The following is a 16,585-nucleotide window of genomic DNA, read 5'->3' on the forward strand; positions in this document are numbered from 1 at the left end:
CAAGCGGGCCTGGCCTAGGGAGGATTTTTAAACTGGGTTTTTTAGAAATTTTAATTATCACAACATAAAAATTTTGGTTTTAATTTGGTTTTATTCGGTGGGGTGTGTGGGTCTTTCTTTGTTTTAATAATGTTGTGAGCCGCCCTGAGTCCTTCGGGAGAAGGGCGGGATATAAATTGAAATAATAAATAAAAATAAAAAATAAATAAATAAGCATTCTGGCTGGGGAATTCTGGGAGTTGAAGTCCACATTCCTTAGAGTCAACAAGGTGGAAAAACACTGCTCCAAATTGTTGAATTCCACAGTTCTGGGTGAGAATATAGCTAAATTGATACATTCTGCTACCCTGCTTTTTAAACTCATGTTTCTTCAACAAGACACAATGGTTCAAATCAGTGTTTCTCAACCTTGGCAAGGTTGGCTAAGGATGTCTGGGAATTGAAGTCCACCCATCTTAAGGTTGAGAAACACTGGTTTAAATGATGCACAAACATTCAAAGGTGGTTTCACACATGACTTAAAGATAGCCCAAACTATACAGTCTTAGAACGAGAAAGGGTATAAAGGGTTGGGACTGGACCTGATTGATTTACCATTGGCCTATAGCTGTCCTTTGGAAACTGCCATGTCACATGGTCCTCATTGCAATGGGTTGTTAATGTAAGTGATGTTATGTTATTATCCTATGTTCCAAATTATTAGAAAAATAAACCTCTGAATCTTAAAGTAAGAATTATTGTTTTGTGTTAGCTGTCTCTTGTCTTGTCCATTGGGTTTTTTCCACCACAACAGGTACTCCTTGATTTACGACCACAACTGAACCCCAAATTTCCGTTGCTAATCAGGATGGCTGTTAAGTGAGTTTTGCCCCATTTTACAACCTTCCTTGCCACAGTCGTTAGGTGAATCGCTGCAGTCATTAAGTTAGTAACATGGTTGTTAAGTGAATCTGGCTTCCCCTTCGGTTCACATAACCCCAGAATGCTGCAACCGTCGTAAATGTGACTTAGTTAACAAGTGTCCGAATTTTGATCACATGACAATGGGGGTGCTGCAACAGTCGTAAGTGTGAAAAACGGTCAGAAGTCACTTTTGTCACTAAACAAATGTCAGTAAGTCAAGGACCACCTATACCAGGGGTAGGCAACCGTGGCTCTTTTATGATTCGTGGACTTCAACTCCCAGAATTCCTGAGCCAGCCATGCTGAGGGAAAAGGGAGAGGTTTCCAAGCTGAGCCATGTTGGCTCAGGAATTCTGGGAGTTGAAGTCCACAAGTCATGAAGGGGCCAAAGTTTTCCCCATGCTGGCTCAGGAATTCTGGGAGTTGAAGTCCACGAGTCAAGGTTGCCTACCCTTGCCTTATACTACCACTGCATTTCAACCAGAGATTAAACAAACTCTCAGGGTAAGTAGTAAGTGAATAAATAAATGCTATATTGCATCCCTTAATGACTTTGCTTTAATCAGACCTAGACTTTTAATTAACCTGCCAAGACAAATTACAACCAATGGCTCTCAGGTAGTTATTGAATACAGCGGAGACTCAACACTAAAGCTGCTTGGGGAACAAGGAGAAATGTCGGTCCCCACAACGAAGTATCATTTTGTAGTCCAGGGGAAAAAATAATAATTAGACCATTAAACAATTCTTGTGGTTGGGAACACGGTATGTGTATATTTTTGTAGAAGAGTCTGAAGTGGATTAGCAAATATTAAATATAGTTGTCTTGAAATATAAAGCATGCGTCATGCCGAAATCGCGCCCACCCCATTACCGGCAACGGGAAAAAAGTCACGATACGTCACGACACGTCACATGACTTTGCGAGTTTGACACCCCTGCTATAGAGTCCCCTGCCTGAGCAATGGGTTGGACTAGAAGACCTCTAAGGTCCTTTCCCACCTGTTATTGTATGTTAACTAGCTATGGCTCTCTTTAGTTGTGTGGATGTTTTCATGGGAGGAAGAGAGGATCTGGTTCATCGGGCTAACTGGAAAACATAGATGTGGGGTCCTTGGTGCTCTCTGAACTTGGTGGTTTTCTGGTAACGTTTCATTACCCAGCTAGGTAACATCATCAGTGTCGGTAGCTTCAAGGACCCCTCAGTTCAACCCTGAGATGCAAATATTCCCTTTTATCTGTAAAACTTAAGATGCCCTTACCAATAGTGGTGGTGAGAAAGGAGACCAACTCAGATTCTTTTCCATCGTTGTAAAAGGCCAGGTGCCACATTCCAGAATCCAAATACTGGATAAATCCTGTCTCATGGCTGGCCGGTGGCACAAAGCCCTTTTGTTGTCGTTGTGGTCCTTCTAGACTCCTGGCTTCCTGACTCAGCAGCCTCCGTCCGTCCAGCAGCTCGACAAAGTCAAACTGCAACATACACAAATTGGAAGAACACACGCGTTGAAACGAAGACCACCCTTATACTTCCAGGTCCTGGTCACAGAGAGTCCTCGACTTACAATAATTCGATTAGTAACCCTTCAAAGTTACAACAGCACTGAAAAAAGTTATTTATGACCGTTTTTCACACTTACAACCGATGCAGCCTCCCCGCGGTCATGTGATCAAAATTCGGAGGCTTGGCAACTGGCATGTACTTATGACGGTTGCAGTGTCCAAGGTCACATGATCCCCTTTTGCGATCTTCTGACAAGCGAAGTCAATGGGGAAGCCAGATTCACTTAACAGCCGCGTTACTAACTTAACCACTGCAGGGATTCACTTAACAACTGTGACAAGAAAAGTCGTAAAATGGGTCTCTTAGTGACCATTCAAAATTACGGCAGACTACCCTGGGGCTACCTATGGCCTGGTTCTGACTTTCTGATGGCTGGGCCCCCTTGAGGTCACATGAACGTATTTGGGTTGATCAGTAACTGCTCCACATTTACGACCATTTGTGGCATCTCATGGTCATGTGACTGCGTTTTTATGATATTTTTGCCACACACACACAAAAATCCTTGGCATTTACTTCTGTTTTTTTCCCCACCAAATCGGCCCATAGCAGACAATGGGTTCACTTAATGACCATCGTGTTCACTTAATGACGACTGTATTTTGTTAAATGACCCCCGTTCGTTTAATGATGGCTGCCACGGACGTATAATGAGGTAGGTCACCTGGTTGACCCGCTTTACGACTGTCATGACTTACAGCCATAATGGGCAGGCACCCTTCTGGTCGTAAGCCGAGGACTCCTTGTAATTGTGTAAAAGCTAGAAACTAAACTACAAAATATATATTCCCCTCAGATTAACACAGGTATACCCACACCTGGAAAATGGCCTGTTCTATTTCCCCTCATAATCTGAAGCAGAGGAGTGAAGACAAGGCCGGGGCCTTCTCAGTGGTGATAACCCAGGGGTCTTCAAACTTGGCCCTTTTATGACTTGTGAACTTCAACTCCCAGAATTCCTCAGCCAGGCTGGCTGGCTGAAGAATTCTGGGAGTTGAAGTCCACAAGTCATAAAAAGGCCAAGTTTGAAGACCCCTGTGGTCACCAAATTCTACAGCCATGAGAGAAACTATAGGATCCCTTCAGAACGATCTAAAATCTTGCCTTAGGGTGATTTACCACGGGTTCCAGCTTCCTCTAAATCTTATGAAAAGATAATAGAAAACAGAATACAGTAGTCCTCAGCTTATGACCACAATTGAGCCCAACGTTTCTGTTGCTAAGCGAGACATTGTGAAGTGAGTTTTGCCCCACTTTACGACCTTTCTTGCTACAGTTCTTAGGCGAATCACTGCGGTTGTTAAGTTAGTAACACGGTTGTTAAGCGAATCTGGCTTCCCCATTAACTTTGTCAGAAGGTTGCAAAAAGGGGATCACATGAGACCCGGGACACTGCAAACCGTCATACATATGAGTCAGTAGCCAAGCGTCTGAATTTTGATCAGGTGACCATGAGGATGCTGCAATGGTCGTAAGTATGAAAACGGTCATAAGTTATTTTATTCAGTAAGCTTGTAATTTTGAACGGTCACTCAATGAATGGTTGTTAAGTAGAGAACTATCTGTAATAAAGAGAGGGGAAGGGCATTCAGTCTTGAAAGATTCTGTTCCTTTAGCTTTACAATAAAGGAGTCCTGGGATTTCCTTGTGGTCTCCCATCCCAGTCTGACCACTATGGGCTTTATTATGCAATTAAACGAACTAAGTTCAAAGCACAAGTAGTAATCCTTCTAGTTTTATTTGCATCGATCCGATCTCCTCAGAATCCACCTCACCTGGGTGTGCGAAGGTGGGAGTCCTTTTCTTCCATAAATCCCAACCAGGGCCGATTTTCCCAACGAAACATTAAATTTCAAATGTACAGGATGGTCAATGAACACCTGAGATCTCCAAAATAGGCTGGGAGGGATTTTCTGCATGACTCGTCTGCCAACGTCAATCTCGCCGGTGTCTATAAAACTGTCTTCGGGGAAAAAAGTACTGGACTTTCCTGCTGAGATATAGGAAAATAAAAACAAAATCTTGGATTAAATGAAGATTCTCTCTTCATTGAAAAATTATCTCCTCTTTGGACAATCAAGGTATTTCCCCCCCAGTCTGAGAGGCTGTAAAACCACAAATTTCCAATCTTCTTATTCCTTTGGAATTATTACTGAAATTATTTTTTTAAATGTTACATACTAGATAAATTTAGTTAGATATCTTTCTTCCCTCTGCTGTCATTTTTATGGTCATTTTACAGGAGCAAGGTAGGCAGAAATACATATTAAGGCTACCTTCAATTGATTGTTGTTGTTATTGTTATTATTATTACTGTTGTGTCTTTATTTAGGAAAATATCTTTTAGGAAAGAAAAAGAATAGAAAAATACCTCTTCAGACAATTACAGTTAGTTTTACTTGTATGAATGCCTTTCCTTCTGTCTTTGTTGTTATTGAAAAAGTAGGAAAAAATGAAATTAAAAACCACAAAGAAGAGGAACACGCAAATTTAATAGTTAACTTTTTTTTAAATCTCTTTGCACCCTTTGAATTTTCTCATTATTAATTTCTTTGCTCCCAAATTTAAAATAGTGTTTTGAAGATTTTAAGGCCATCTTAGTCTCTTTTCTATAAGTGTATTAACAGAGAAGCCACATAGCCTCTGCGCACTAAACCTGTGGTTTTTTTTAAATTCATTTTAATCTTATAATTTATTCTGGTGTTGAATTTATAATTGCTTTTATTTCCATATGTTTTATTATGTTGCAAGCCGCTCAGTGTCTTCTCACACCATGAGTCGAAAGGGAAGTAAATTTGATAAATACAGGTAGTCCTCAATTTACTGACCCCAAAATCTCTTGCTAAGCAAAAAATTTGTTAAGTGAGTTTTGCCCCATTTTACGACTTTTCTTGTTAAGTGAATTGCTGCAGTTGTTAAGTTAGCAACACCCCTGTGAAGTGAATCTGGCTTCCCCCATTGACTTTGCTTGTCAGAAGGTCACAAAAGGCGATCACAACCGTCGTAAGTACATGCCAGTTGCCAAGTGCCTGAATTTTGATTACATGACCATGGGGATGCTGTAACGGTCATTAAGTGTGAACAATGGCCATAAATCACTTTTTCCAGTACTGTTGTAACTTCGGTCACGAAATAAGTAAAAAAATAAATCTTCTTCCTGTTTTTGCCCCCATTGAGGTTACTAGACCTCAGTGGGCAAATTTGGGGTCCTCCTTTTTAAAATTATTCATACATTTCTGCAACTTGGTGTGCTTTTGTGACCTTTGCTAGAGCTTCACACTTATCTGTAGATGTGTAATTTTGAGCTCACAGGGCAGGCTATTCATCCCTGAATTTCAGAAATACATCAAGCTCACAAAAAGATAAACCTCTAAATCTGTATTTCTCCATCTTGGAAACTTCAAGAAGAGTGGACTTCAACTCCCAGAATTCCCCAGCCACCCATGCTGGTTGGGGAATTCTGGGAATTGAAGTCCACCCCTTTTTGAAGAAAACCGCTCTTATGCCAAGTTGGAGACAAGCGCTGTCATTTTCTTCCTTTTATCGAAAAATAAATGGAAGTGGTTTTTGGGGAATAAAGAATTAAAACGCTCCCTCTCCAGCCGCAGTCTTTTTATGTAGCCAAATTCCCTGACAATACCCTGTTTAATGGCAAGAATTTCGGCGAGGAGGAGTATATTCTTGCAGCCGTAACATATTTTTATATTCCAGACAGTAAAAGTCTACTTAAAACTTAAGTGATTCCATCTGTTAGGAAGTTAACACAAATCCCCCCCTGTGGACAGATTAGCTGCTTTGGTGTTAGTTTATTTAAAATATGTGCGGTATTTGTGGGTATGTGAACATTCAACTGAAAAGAGATACGTTTTCTTGCACAGAGAGTGGAATTTGCACAGACAACCACTGAAAACTCTGCTGCCGTTCCAAAAACATCTAATAATGGAAGTCTCGTCTCACCCACATTAAAATAAGCAATTTTTGAATTCAGCTTTCCAACATTTTAAGGCTCAAAATAATCAAGCACGGGCAGCCCTCAGCTGACAACAGTTTCATTCAGTGACTGTTCAAAGTTACAACAGCACTGAAAAAAGTGACTTAATGACTGTTTTTTTCACACTGACGACCGTTGCAGCATTCCCCATGGTCACGTGATCAAAATTCAGATATGCTTGGCTCTTGGCTCGTATTTATGACGTTGGCCGTGTCCTGGGGGATCATGTGATCACTTTTCCCGACTTTCTGACAAGCAAAGTCAACGGGGAAGCCAGATTTACTTAACGACCGTGTTACTAACTTAACAGCTGCAGTGATTCACTTAACAACCGTGGCAAGGAAAGTCGTAAAATGGGGCGAAACTCACTTAACAACTCTTCTCTTGCTTAGCAAACGGAAATTTTGAGCTCAATCGTGGTGGTAAGTCAAGGATTACCTGTATCTATAGAGGATCCTATTGTTTCTGGGTCTTGAGTCAGCTCCTGAATAAAGTCCCAAATAATAACCCCTTTAAAATACAGGTAGTCCTCGACCTACGACCATAACCGAGCCCCAAATTTACATTGCTAAGGAAGACAGCTGTTAAAGGAGTTTTTGTCTCATTTTATGATCTTTCCTCACAGTTGTTAAATTAGCTGGCTGTTAAAATTAGCAGCCCTGTTGTTCAGCGAATCTGCCTTCTGCATTGACTTTGCTGGTCAGAAGGTCGTAAAAAGGGATCACGTGACCCCAGGTCACCGTCATAAATATGAATCAGTTGCCAAGCATCTGAATTTTGATCACGTGACCACGGGGATGCTGGGACGGTCTTAAGTGTGAAAAGGGGTCATAAATCAGTTTTTCCCAGTGCCGTTGTAACTTTAAATGGTCACTAAATGAATGGTTGTTAAGTTGAGGACTACCTGTATATGGAGGCTCTGGTTTTGGGGGTTAATACACTGAGCAATCTTTAGTCTGATTGTCTGGATGACGTGTGGCAGGATCAAGGTGGAGATCTGGGTACAAAGCCTCTAATCACTTCTTGGCTTCTGAACTTTCTGCTTTCTGATCTCAGGAGGCAACTTGATCATTAACCAATTAACGGGATCTGTTCTGCCCCATTTTTAGCACCTCCTTTCTCATGCTGGTGGAAAACTTTGGGTGGGAGGGAGATGAAAGCAATTATAAGGTGCTCATTTTTCTGGACATAGAATGGCTTCTGGCTTCCTTTGCAATGGACCACATATTTTTCTGGGTCTTTGGGGTTGAAAATTAGACTTGTTGGTTCTTATTTTCATATGTTCACATAGAGTGGCCTGGTCTGTGTCTCTGTGTCTCTCTCTATATATATACATCCTTCGTCTATTATCTCTCTTTCTCTCTTTCCATTCTCTCTCTCTCCCTCTTCTTACTTACCTCTATCTCTCTATTGCCTATCTATCAGTTATCTGTCTTCTGTCTCTATCCATCCTCTGGCTGTTAATCATCTCTCTCTCTCTCTCTCTCTCTCTCTCTCTCTCTCTCTCTCTCTCTCTCTCTCCTATCCATCCTGTCTGTCTTCTGTCTCTATCCATCCTCTGGCTATTATCTATCTATCTATCTATCTATCTATCTATCTATCTATCTATCTATCTATCTATCTATCTATCTATCTATCTATCTATCTATCTATCTATCTATCTATCTATCTATCTATCTACCTACCTACCTACCTACCTATCTATTCTATTCTATTCTATTCTATTCTATTCTATTCTATTCTATTCTATTCTATTCTATTCTATTCTATTCATCCTCCCTGTCTCTCCTCTCCCTCCCTACCACTATGTCTCTATTGTTTGTTAATCTATCATCGCTCTGTCTTCTGTCTCTATCTTCCGGCTGTTAATCATATCATCTGTCTGTCTGTCTGTCATCTATTTATCATCTATCTATCACCTCTCTGTCTGTCATCTATTTATCATCTATCTCTCACCTCTCTCTCTCTCTCTCTCTCTCTCTCATCTATCACTCTATTTCTCTATCTCTGTATCAGAGAACATACAAAGAGATCCGTGATGGCCAGGCAGAGTGGCCAGGTTTTTATTGATCCCCGAATGAACATAGATGAACTGGAATCTGGTCACTGACATCTGAACTAATAAAGCCATTACTGGAAAACAAAAACACCCAACCCTCCCCCTCAAAACAGCCCAGTGGATGCTTCGGGTACATGTGATTGCTCTCTGCACGTGGCTCTGAAGTCACAGTTGAGTTCTAGATTTTTCCTTTATGAGCCAGAACATTTGGAGAAGAGAGGACAGGTTTTAATTCAGTTAGATTATCAGCGTGGCACAAAAAGTTCTTAATTTCCCCATCTTTTTACTTTAACGGGGGAAAATTGTGCTGCTTTCATAGCAGAAGCAAACCTGAGTTTTATTGTAGCACACAACACTTAGCTTTAAGGAAAGACAGGATTTTACCTCAGGATTTTCTCCTGAGATATGGTGATAGGTGTCAAGTTGCCATCATTTTCCTAAACAAAGGATGATTTTTACATAGCTCTGAATAATTAACAGTTTACTACTTTCAGCTAGTAGCAATGTCTTCCGGCATCCCGAGAAGCCAGATAAATTTTAGAAAATATGGCGTTCTCTTGGACAGTAAAGGATAGGAATGAACAACTTCCAGATGTTGAAGCACTGAGGAAAAAAAGTTACATAATTGTGCTTCCTTTTGCTTCTAAAGATAGTCCTTGACTTATGACTACAACTGGGGTCAGAATTTTGGGTCCATCGAAAGTCAGAGTCGTTGTAAATCAAGTTGCCAAGTGACGGGACCTGATTTTATGAACATTTTTACAATGGCTGTAAAACGAGTCCCTGCGGTCATGAAGTGAATCAGAGGGTCGTTAAGCAAATCCAGGCTCTCCAATGGGGGAATTTGCAAAGTCATTGGGGAAGCCGGCGGGAAAGGTTGCAAATCGTGATCGTGTGATGAATCGCTTCACCACCACGGCAAAAAAAAAAAAAAAGTTGTGAAATCGGGTATGGCCACATAAATGCCTCATTTAATGACCGCACCACTTAATGCCAAATTTTCTGATCCCAGTTGCAATCGTAACTGGAGGATTACCTGTAGGTTTTCCACCGATTTCCAAAATGGGGAATAATTCAAGAATCTGGCCTCGAGATAGCAAATGAGGACGAAACGTGTGGTTTCAGGGAGCTTTTAAACATATTTTGGTGTTAGGCATACATTTTACCAGCAAAATCACCATGGAAAACAACAACAACAACAACGAAGAGTAATTAAGCAAGAAACATCAACATTTGGTATCCCTGTGGGGGGGAAAAAAGGAGCGTTAAAACAAACTATTTTAAATTATCAACACATGTCAAGGAAGATAGGAAGGTTTTGGAAGAACATACATAAATAAATAAACACACATGAAAGAGAATTATTATTTTTTTTCCCTTGATGGATGGCTCTGGACGGATTGTGGAGTGAAAATGTACGTTTTGGGTCAGTGTTGGAGAAGGGGGAGATGACAACGTGAGTGCGTGCACAACTACTGACTCTAGAACATTCTGGAATGAAGAGGCAACTGGAGGGGAAGGCAATGATGTTATGATGAGGGTGGTTCTCTGGAATCCAGAGGCAGAGAGACACACAAGAAGGACAAACACATCAACCGTACCTTCCCCGGCTACTTTGCCTTTCCTCTCAGGTAACTCTATCCCTGTGCCCCCTGAGGCATGCAAGGAGACGTCTGTTGGCATTGGCCAACTGCCGGCTGTGTCTTCCGTGATCTCAAACATCTGCCCTTCCATCGGCTGCAGGTGCCAGTTTAGGCCAAACAGGTGCATGGCTGCGGTGAGCAACGAGAAAAGTCAACTTTGGGGTGGGGGAGAATCTTTCTTCGCCGAGCAGAATTGTGAAATGTGAACAAAAACAACAACCAGGGCTGCGATCGGACGTTCAATCCCTCGGGGTTCCATAATCAGCATTCTTGGAGGCCTTTGGCTTGATAGATAAAGGCGGCTTGCATCTAGGACAGGAGTCTTCAAACTTGGCCCTTTCATGACTTATGGACTTCAGGACTCAACGTGCCTAGCTGAGGAATTCTGGGAGTTGAAGTCTACAAGTCATAAAAGGTCCAAGTCTGAAGACCCCTGATCTAGGAGAACATCCCTCAGTTGGGTCTCCAGATGAGGCGGGCATTCTACCTCCAGAATTCCTCCCTATTTGGGCCAAAATCTGGAGGAGGATTCAAGGTAATGCAGCTCCAACTCATTAGAGGAGTAGGCTTTATTGATAGACTAGGTGCAGGGAAATCTAGATTTTAGTCCATCCTCCACCACGGAAGCTAACAATGTGACTTAAGAGTCATTCATTCTTGCTCAGCCCAACAGCCACTGTGACTTAAGAGGTGAGTAGATCACCTCTTACAATCAGCTATGGGTCCTCCCTAAGTGACCTTGGACTAAGCACATTCTCTCTCTCTGCCCAGCCTAAATCACAAGAAAGTTGAGGGAAAAGTAGTAAGAAGGGACACTGATCTTAATTCATTGTCTTAATCTCCAGAATTAAAAGATGGGATATCAAGCAAGCAACCAACCAACCAACCAATCACAGACTGGGAAAGTTTAGTCGGGGGTGCCCAATCTTGGCAACTTGTGGACTTCAAACTCCAACTGGGGAATTCTGGGTGTTGAAGTCCATAAGTCTTAAAGTTGCTAAAGTTGGACACTCTTGGTCTAGGCCTGGGGTAGGCAACCTTGGCTCTTTTATGACTTGTGGACTTCAACTTCCAGAATTCCTGAGTCAGCCATGCTGAGGGGAAAGGGAGAGGTTTCCAAGCTGAGCCATGCTAGCTCAGGAATTCTGGGAGTTGAAGTCCACCAGTCATGAAGGGGCCAAAGTTTTCCCCATGCTGGCTCAGGAATTCTGGGAGTTGAAGTCCATGAGTCATAAAAGAGCCAAGGTTGCCTACACCTGGTCTGGGCTATTATCTTCCAGTAATACAGCAAGGTTGAGATCCTATAAGAATAGCAGATGCTATGGGTATTGCCTACTCTGAGGTGGGATTCAGCATTTGTGAATATAGGTAGTCCTCGACTTACGACCACAACTGGGCCCCAAATCTCTGTTGCTCAGTGAAACATTTGTGAAGTGAATTTTGCCCCATTTGACGACCTTTCTCGCTGCAGTTGTTAAGTGAAGCACTGCAGTTGTTAAGTTAGTAAGATGGTTGTTAAGTGAATCTGGCTTCCCTGTTGACTTTGCTTATCAGAAGGTTGCAAAAGGGGATCACATGACACTGGGACACTGCAACCGTCATAAGTATGAGTCAGTTGGGAAGCATCTGAATTTTGATCACATGACCACGGGGATGCTGCAACGGTCATATGTGGGAAAAACAGTCGTAAGTCACTTTTTTCAGTGCCGTTATAACTTTGAACGGTCACTAAATGAACTGTTGTAAATCGAGGACTACCTATAAAGTCCCTCACAAGTCAAACTTTAAGGACACATCTATGTTCTTTTGACAACAATGGTCTAATGGTTTGCCTGTCCTCTTCTTTGCGGGACATTTTTTGATCGGCCCATCTAACTTACAAATCTAAGATTTTCCAAACCACGTTGGAGGAGGCCCAGCCCATTGCATCTGCTGTTCTTACAGGATCTCAAATTTCCTGTATTACTGAAGTCTATATAAAGCGATCCTCATTACCAAGAGAGGTTCCATTAACAAAAATGGGGCGCCCACTTAGAAAATGGGGACTATACATCTGTTCTGTCCCAGCCCACATGAGTCCTTGTTTTGCTCACAAGGAGAAACCCCTCTTCCAAGAAACAGGCCGGAACCCCAAGAAAAAACCAACCCCTTTTATTCTCACAGACCTGAGTCAATGTCCAAGGCAAACAAACACAGTCCACAGAAACTCGATCCTCAACACGAACGGTTACCTTCGGCAACCAGCACCTCCCACATCTTCCCTTTTATTATGCAGCCAAGGCGTGGCTTCCTAATGCCTTCTCCTTTGCCTTTGGGGCCACCCCATTGCATTCCTCTGTCCTACTCGCTTCTCTTGCCTGCGCCTTTGTGCATCCGGGATTTGTCCCAACTGTTCTTCATCACTATCCAACTCAGGCTCCCAGCACAGTTGTGTCTCAGCCTGAGCGCGAGTAGAGGGGCCGACTGTAAGTCTTGGAGCTCCTCAGAGCCTTCCTCTGACTCTGATGTCACACCAGGCCCCTCCTCCACATCTGATTCCTCAGACTCAGCTGCCGGATCCATTAGCTGGCGAGGAATCACAACAACATCATGGTGTCTTGCCTCACTACTCTTGCTCTTTCACTTCTTCCAGTGCTAAACAAGCCCAACCTGCTTAGCGTTTTCAAGATCAGCGAAGGTTGGCTAGATGCCTCCACCTCCTTCTGTGAAGCTGACAGAAGCAGCGATGCAATGTCCCTCAAGAATGGACGGCGTGATAAACACCACAAGAGGAGAAGGCAGTAGTACAATTTAGTCCTTGACGTATAATGACGACTGACTCCAAAATTTCCATTGCTAAGCGAGACAGTTGTTAAGTGAATTTTGCCCCATTTTACGACCTTTCTTCCCACAGATGTTACATGAACCGTGTTACCCCGAAAATAAGACCGGCTCTTGTATTATTTTTTGCGCCAAAAGACGCATCATGGCTTATTTTCCGGTTAGGTCTTATATTCGGGGAAATACGGTACTAAATGCGTCCGTCCGGCTGACGATCTTAACTGGGGCTTATTTTGGGGGGTGGGTCTTATATTACAAGCATCCTGAAAAATCATGCTAGGGCTTATTTTCCGGTTAGGGGAAACCACGGAAGGTTACTAACACGGTTGTTAAGTGAATCTGGTTTCCCCGTTGACTTTGCTTGTCAGAAGTTCGTAAAAGGTGATCCCATGACCCCGGGACACTGCAACCGTCACAAATACAAGCCAGTTGCCAAGTGTCCAGGTTTTGATCACGTGACCGTGGGGACTGCTGCCAAGTGTGAAAAAATGGCCACTTTTTTTCCCTGCCGTTTTGACTTCAGACAGTCACTAAATGAAAGGCTGTAACTCAAAGGACTATTTGCACTGCAAGTAATATTAGCTAACGGCAAAACTGCATCTAATAATTCAGCCCTCGTGACTAGCGAGGAGTGGGAGGATGCCTGCTGCACAAGGAATACGGCAAAGAGAAAACAAACAATGTGAACGCTTTGTGTGTCATGTTTTCTTTACACGTTAAATTAACACAGCAAAATGTGGCAAGTTTAAATAAGCCAACAACTGTGTCGCAAGCAGCAGCAAAGCTCAGACGTAATTGGGTGATGCAGGCAGGAGGGGGAAAGTTTTATTAGCTATAAAGATGATTTTCCAACTTCGTTTTCCAACCTCTGATTCCCACACAAACGCCATCGCTGGCTAATTTTATGCCGCCTATTGAAAGCAACGTCACTCCTGCTTTTATGTGTCAGCCTTGCGAGGTAGTCCGGATAAGAAGCACAGCCAGAAGTGCCATCTCTGTCCCTTTGTTGTAAGTGGACGTTAACAGAGTCATGCAAGGTTGAAAGGGTCTCTTCCCCCATCACCTTTAATAATAATAATAATTATTATAAAGTTGGAAGGGACCTTGGAGGTCATCTAGTCCAACCTCCTGCTCAGGCAGGAAACCCTATACCATTTTGGACAAAATGGCTGTCCAGTTTCTTCTTAAAAACTTCCAGTGTTGGCGCATTCACCTCTTCTGGAGGCAGGTTGTTCCACTGGTTAATTGTTCTAACTCTCAGGAAGTTTCTCTTAGTTCCAAATTGCTTCTCTCCTTGATTTGTTTCCACCCGTTGCTTCTTGTCCTGCCTTCAGGCGCTTTGGAGAATAGCTTGACTCCCTCTTCTTTGTGGCAACCCCTGAGATATTGGAAGACTACTATCATGTCCCCCCTCGTCCTTCTCTTCATTAAACTAGACATACCCAATTCCAGCAACCGTTCCTTACATGTTTTAGCCTCCAGTCAGTCCCCTAATCATCTTTGTTGCTCTTCTCTGTACTCTTTCTAGAGTCTCAATATCTTTTTTACATCGTGGTGACCAAAACTGGATGCAGTATTCCAAGTGTGGCCTTACCAAGGCCTTGTAAAGTGGTATTAACACTCTCTGTTAATGCAGCCTAGCACTGTGTTGGCTTTTTTTTTTTTTTTTGGGCAGCTGCCGGAAAACCAGGAAGGTTCCCTTCTGAGATCTTTGCAACCTCCTCTTCCTTCGGTGGGGTCAGCTGCCTCTTATCCCACTGTTTTCTAGTCCAGGGCTTTTCCTTCTGTCTCCCAAGGTCATTTGCTTATACCCTGGCATTTCAGAATAACAGAATAAAGGAAGGGACCTTGGAGGTCTTCTAGTCCTGCTCAAGCAGGAAACCAAATGGTTGTCCAGTCTCTTCTTAAAAACCTCCAGGGTTGGAGCACCCGCAGCTTCCGTAGGCAAGCCAAAAATAGCTTTTTCCCCTCAAACTGTTTTGAATGCACGTACGTAATTGGCAATGCAATCGTACCCTTCCTTTCTAAGATGCCATTTGTTTGGGACTCTGCACGTCATGTTTACAAAAAGCAGCAGATCTGTTTTGATTTATTTGTTAGGCTGGCATTCAGCCTTTGATTCTGCAGCTAAAGGTAATATATCTATCTATCTGTCTGTCTGTCTGTCTGTCTGTCTGTCTGTCTATCTATCTACCTACCTACCTACCTACCTACCTACCTAATTACATCTATCTATCTATCTATCTATCTATCTATCTATCTATCTATCTATCTATCTATCTATCTATCTATCTACCTACCTACCTACCTACCTACCTACCTACCTACCTAATTACATCTATCTATCTATCTATCTATCTATCTATCTATCTATCTATCTATCTATCTATCTATCTATCTATCTATCTATCTATCTCTTTAGCTCTCCATCTACCTACCTACCTACCTACCTACCTACTTCTATCTATCTATCTATCTATCTATCTATCTACCTACCTACCTACCTACCTACCTACCTACCTACCTACCTATCATCAATCAATCATCTTGTCCTTTGGGGGCAGATCCTGGTTAGAACTTGACCAGCCAGACAATTCACATTTCACATGGATTGCATTCCCTTTATATATATATATATATATATATCTTTGTACCTGCCTCCCCTGACGTTGTTGCTCAGACCTAGCTTAAGCCATTTCTCCCCACAGTGAAGCTCATAAACTTGCTTTGTCCTCTCCCGACTAACAGAAGTTTCCTCTGTGAATGAAAAGATGTTTCTGAGTCACTAAGAGAATGCCTAAAAGCTAAGTGGGGGCTTGGAAATGGGCTCCCGATGGTCTCCCTTGAAACCGCCTCAGCCCGAACCAATCGATGAAAATAAAGGCACTCAAAGCACAAAACACCTATTTTTCCACCTGGCGGGCAACGCTCAATAGCTTTTTTTCTTCTTCTTCCCCCCCAACCTCCACGGAAGAACTGCTGTCTCCCAAAAGAGCAGAGTGCAATTAAAATCCATTTAAAAAGCGCTCAAAGTTGCTCCACTGTGCAGCTATTGAGGGCTTAAGGCTCCTTGGACGTCGCTGTGTGTGGCTTCTTCTCTGCTAATTGAAACTACTTTGTTCTCTCTTTTTAGCAGCAGACACACAAGTGGTGCCGCAGGATTTCAGCGGAACTGATTTTTTTTATTTTTAATGCCAAGGGCCCAAAATGCACCCTGGTGAAGAGAAGAGAAAGGATATTGCTTGCATGGAATCATTATTATGAACTGCAGACATCCTGTGTATTAATTCCTCTAAGGGAGTATATTAACAATCGATGCCTTTTATAATCCCTGAGGGAAGAATATTTTGCAGGTCATTTACTCCCTGGATCATCTAGTTCAGGGTGTCTTCAAACTTGGCCCTTGTATGATTTGTGGACTTCAACTCCCAGAATTCCTCAGCCAGGCACACTGGCTGAGGAATTCTGGGAGTTGAAGTCCACAAGACATGAAGGGTCCAAAGTTTTCCCCATGCTGGCTGAGGAATTCTGGGAGTTGAAGTCCACAAGTCATGAAGGGGCCATAGTTCCCCCATGCTGGCTGAGGAATTCTGGGAGTTGAAGTC

The 16,585-nt window shown here is 42.6% G+C and overlaps 1 protein-coding gene across 1 annotated transcript in view; it reads right to left on the bottom strand.

Annotated features, from left to right (window-relative positions):
* TENM4 (teneurin transmembrane protein 4) overlaps nt 1-16,585 on the bottom strand; it is a 205,069-nt gene that overhangs the window by 29,101 nt on the left and 159,383 nt on the right. Inside the window, exons 6-8 of the mRNA XM_015827197.1 lie at nt 10,119-10,289; nt 4,243-4,457; nt 2,166-2,376 (exon numbers count right to left, since the gene is read on the bottom strand). Coding sequence (XP_015682683.1) covers nt 2,166-2,376; nt 4,243-4,457; nt 10,119-10,289 — 597 coding nt within the window. The remainder of the gene's footprint in view (nt 1-2,165; nt 2,377-4,242; nt 4,458-10,118; nt 10,290-16,585) is intronic.

Source organism: Protobothrops mucrosquamatus, unplaced genomic scaffold, assembly GCF_001527695.2.
Source record: "Protobothrops mucrosquamatus isolate PMUCROS unplaced genomic scaffold, P.Mucros_1.0 scaffold3560, whole genome shotgun sequence".
NCBI classification, from domain to species: Eukaryota; Metazoa; Chordata; class Lepidosauria; order Squamata; family Viperidae; genus Protobothrops; species Protobothrops mucrosquamatus.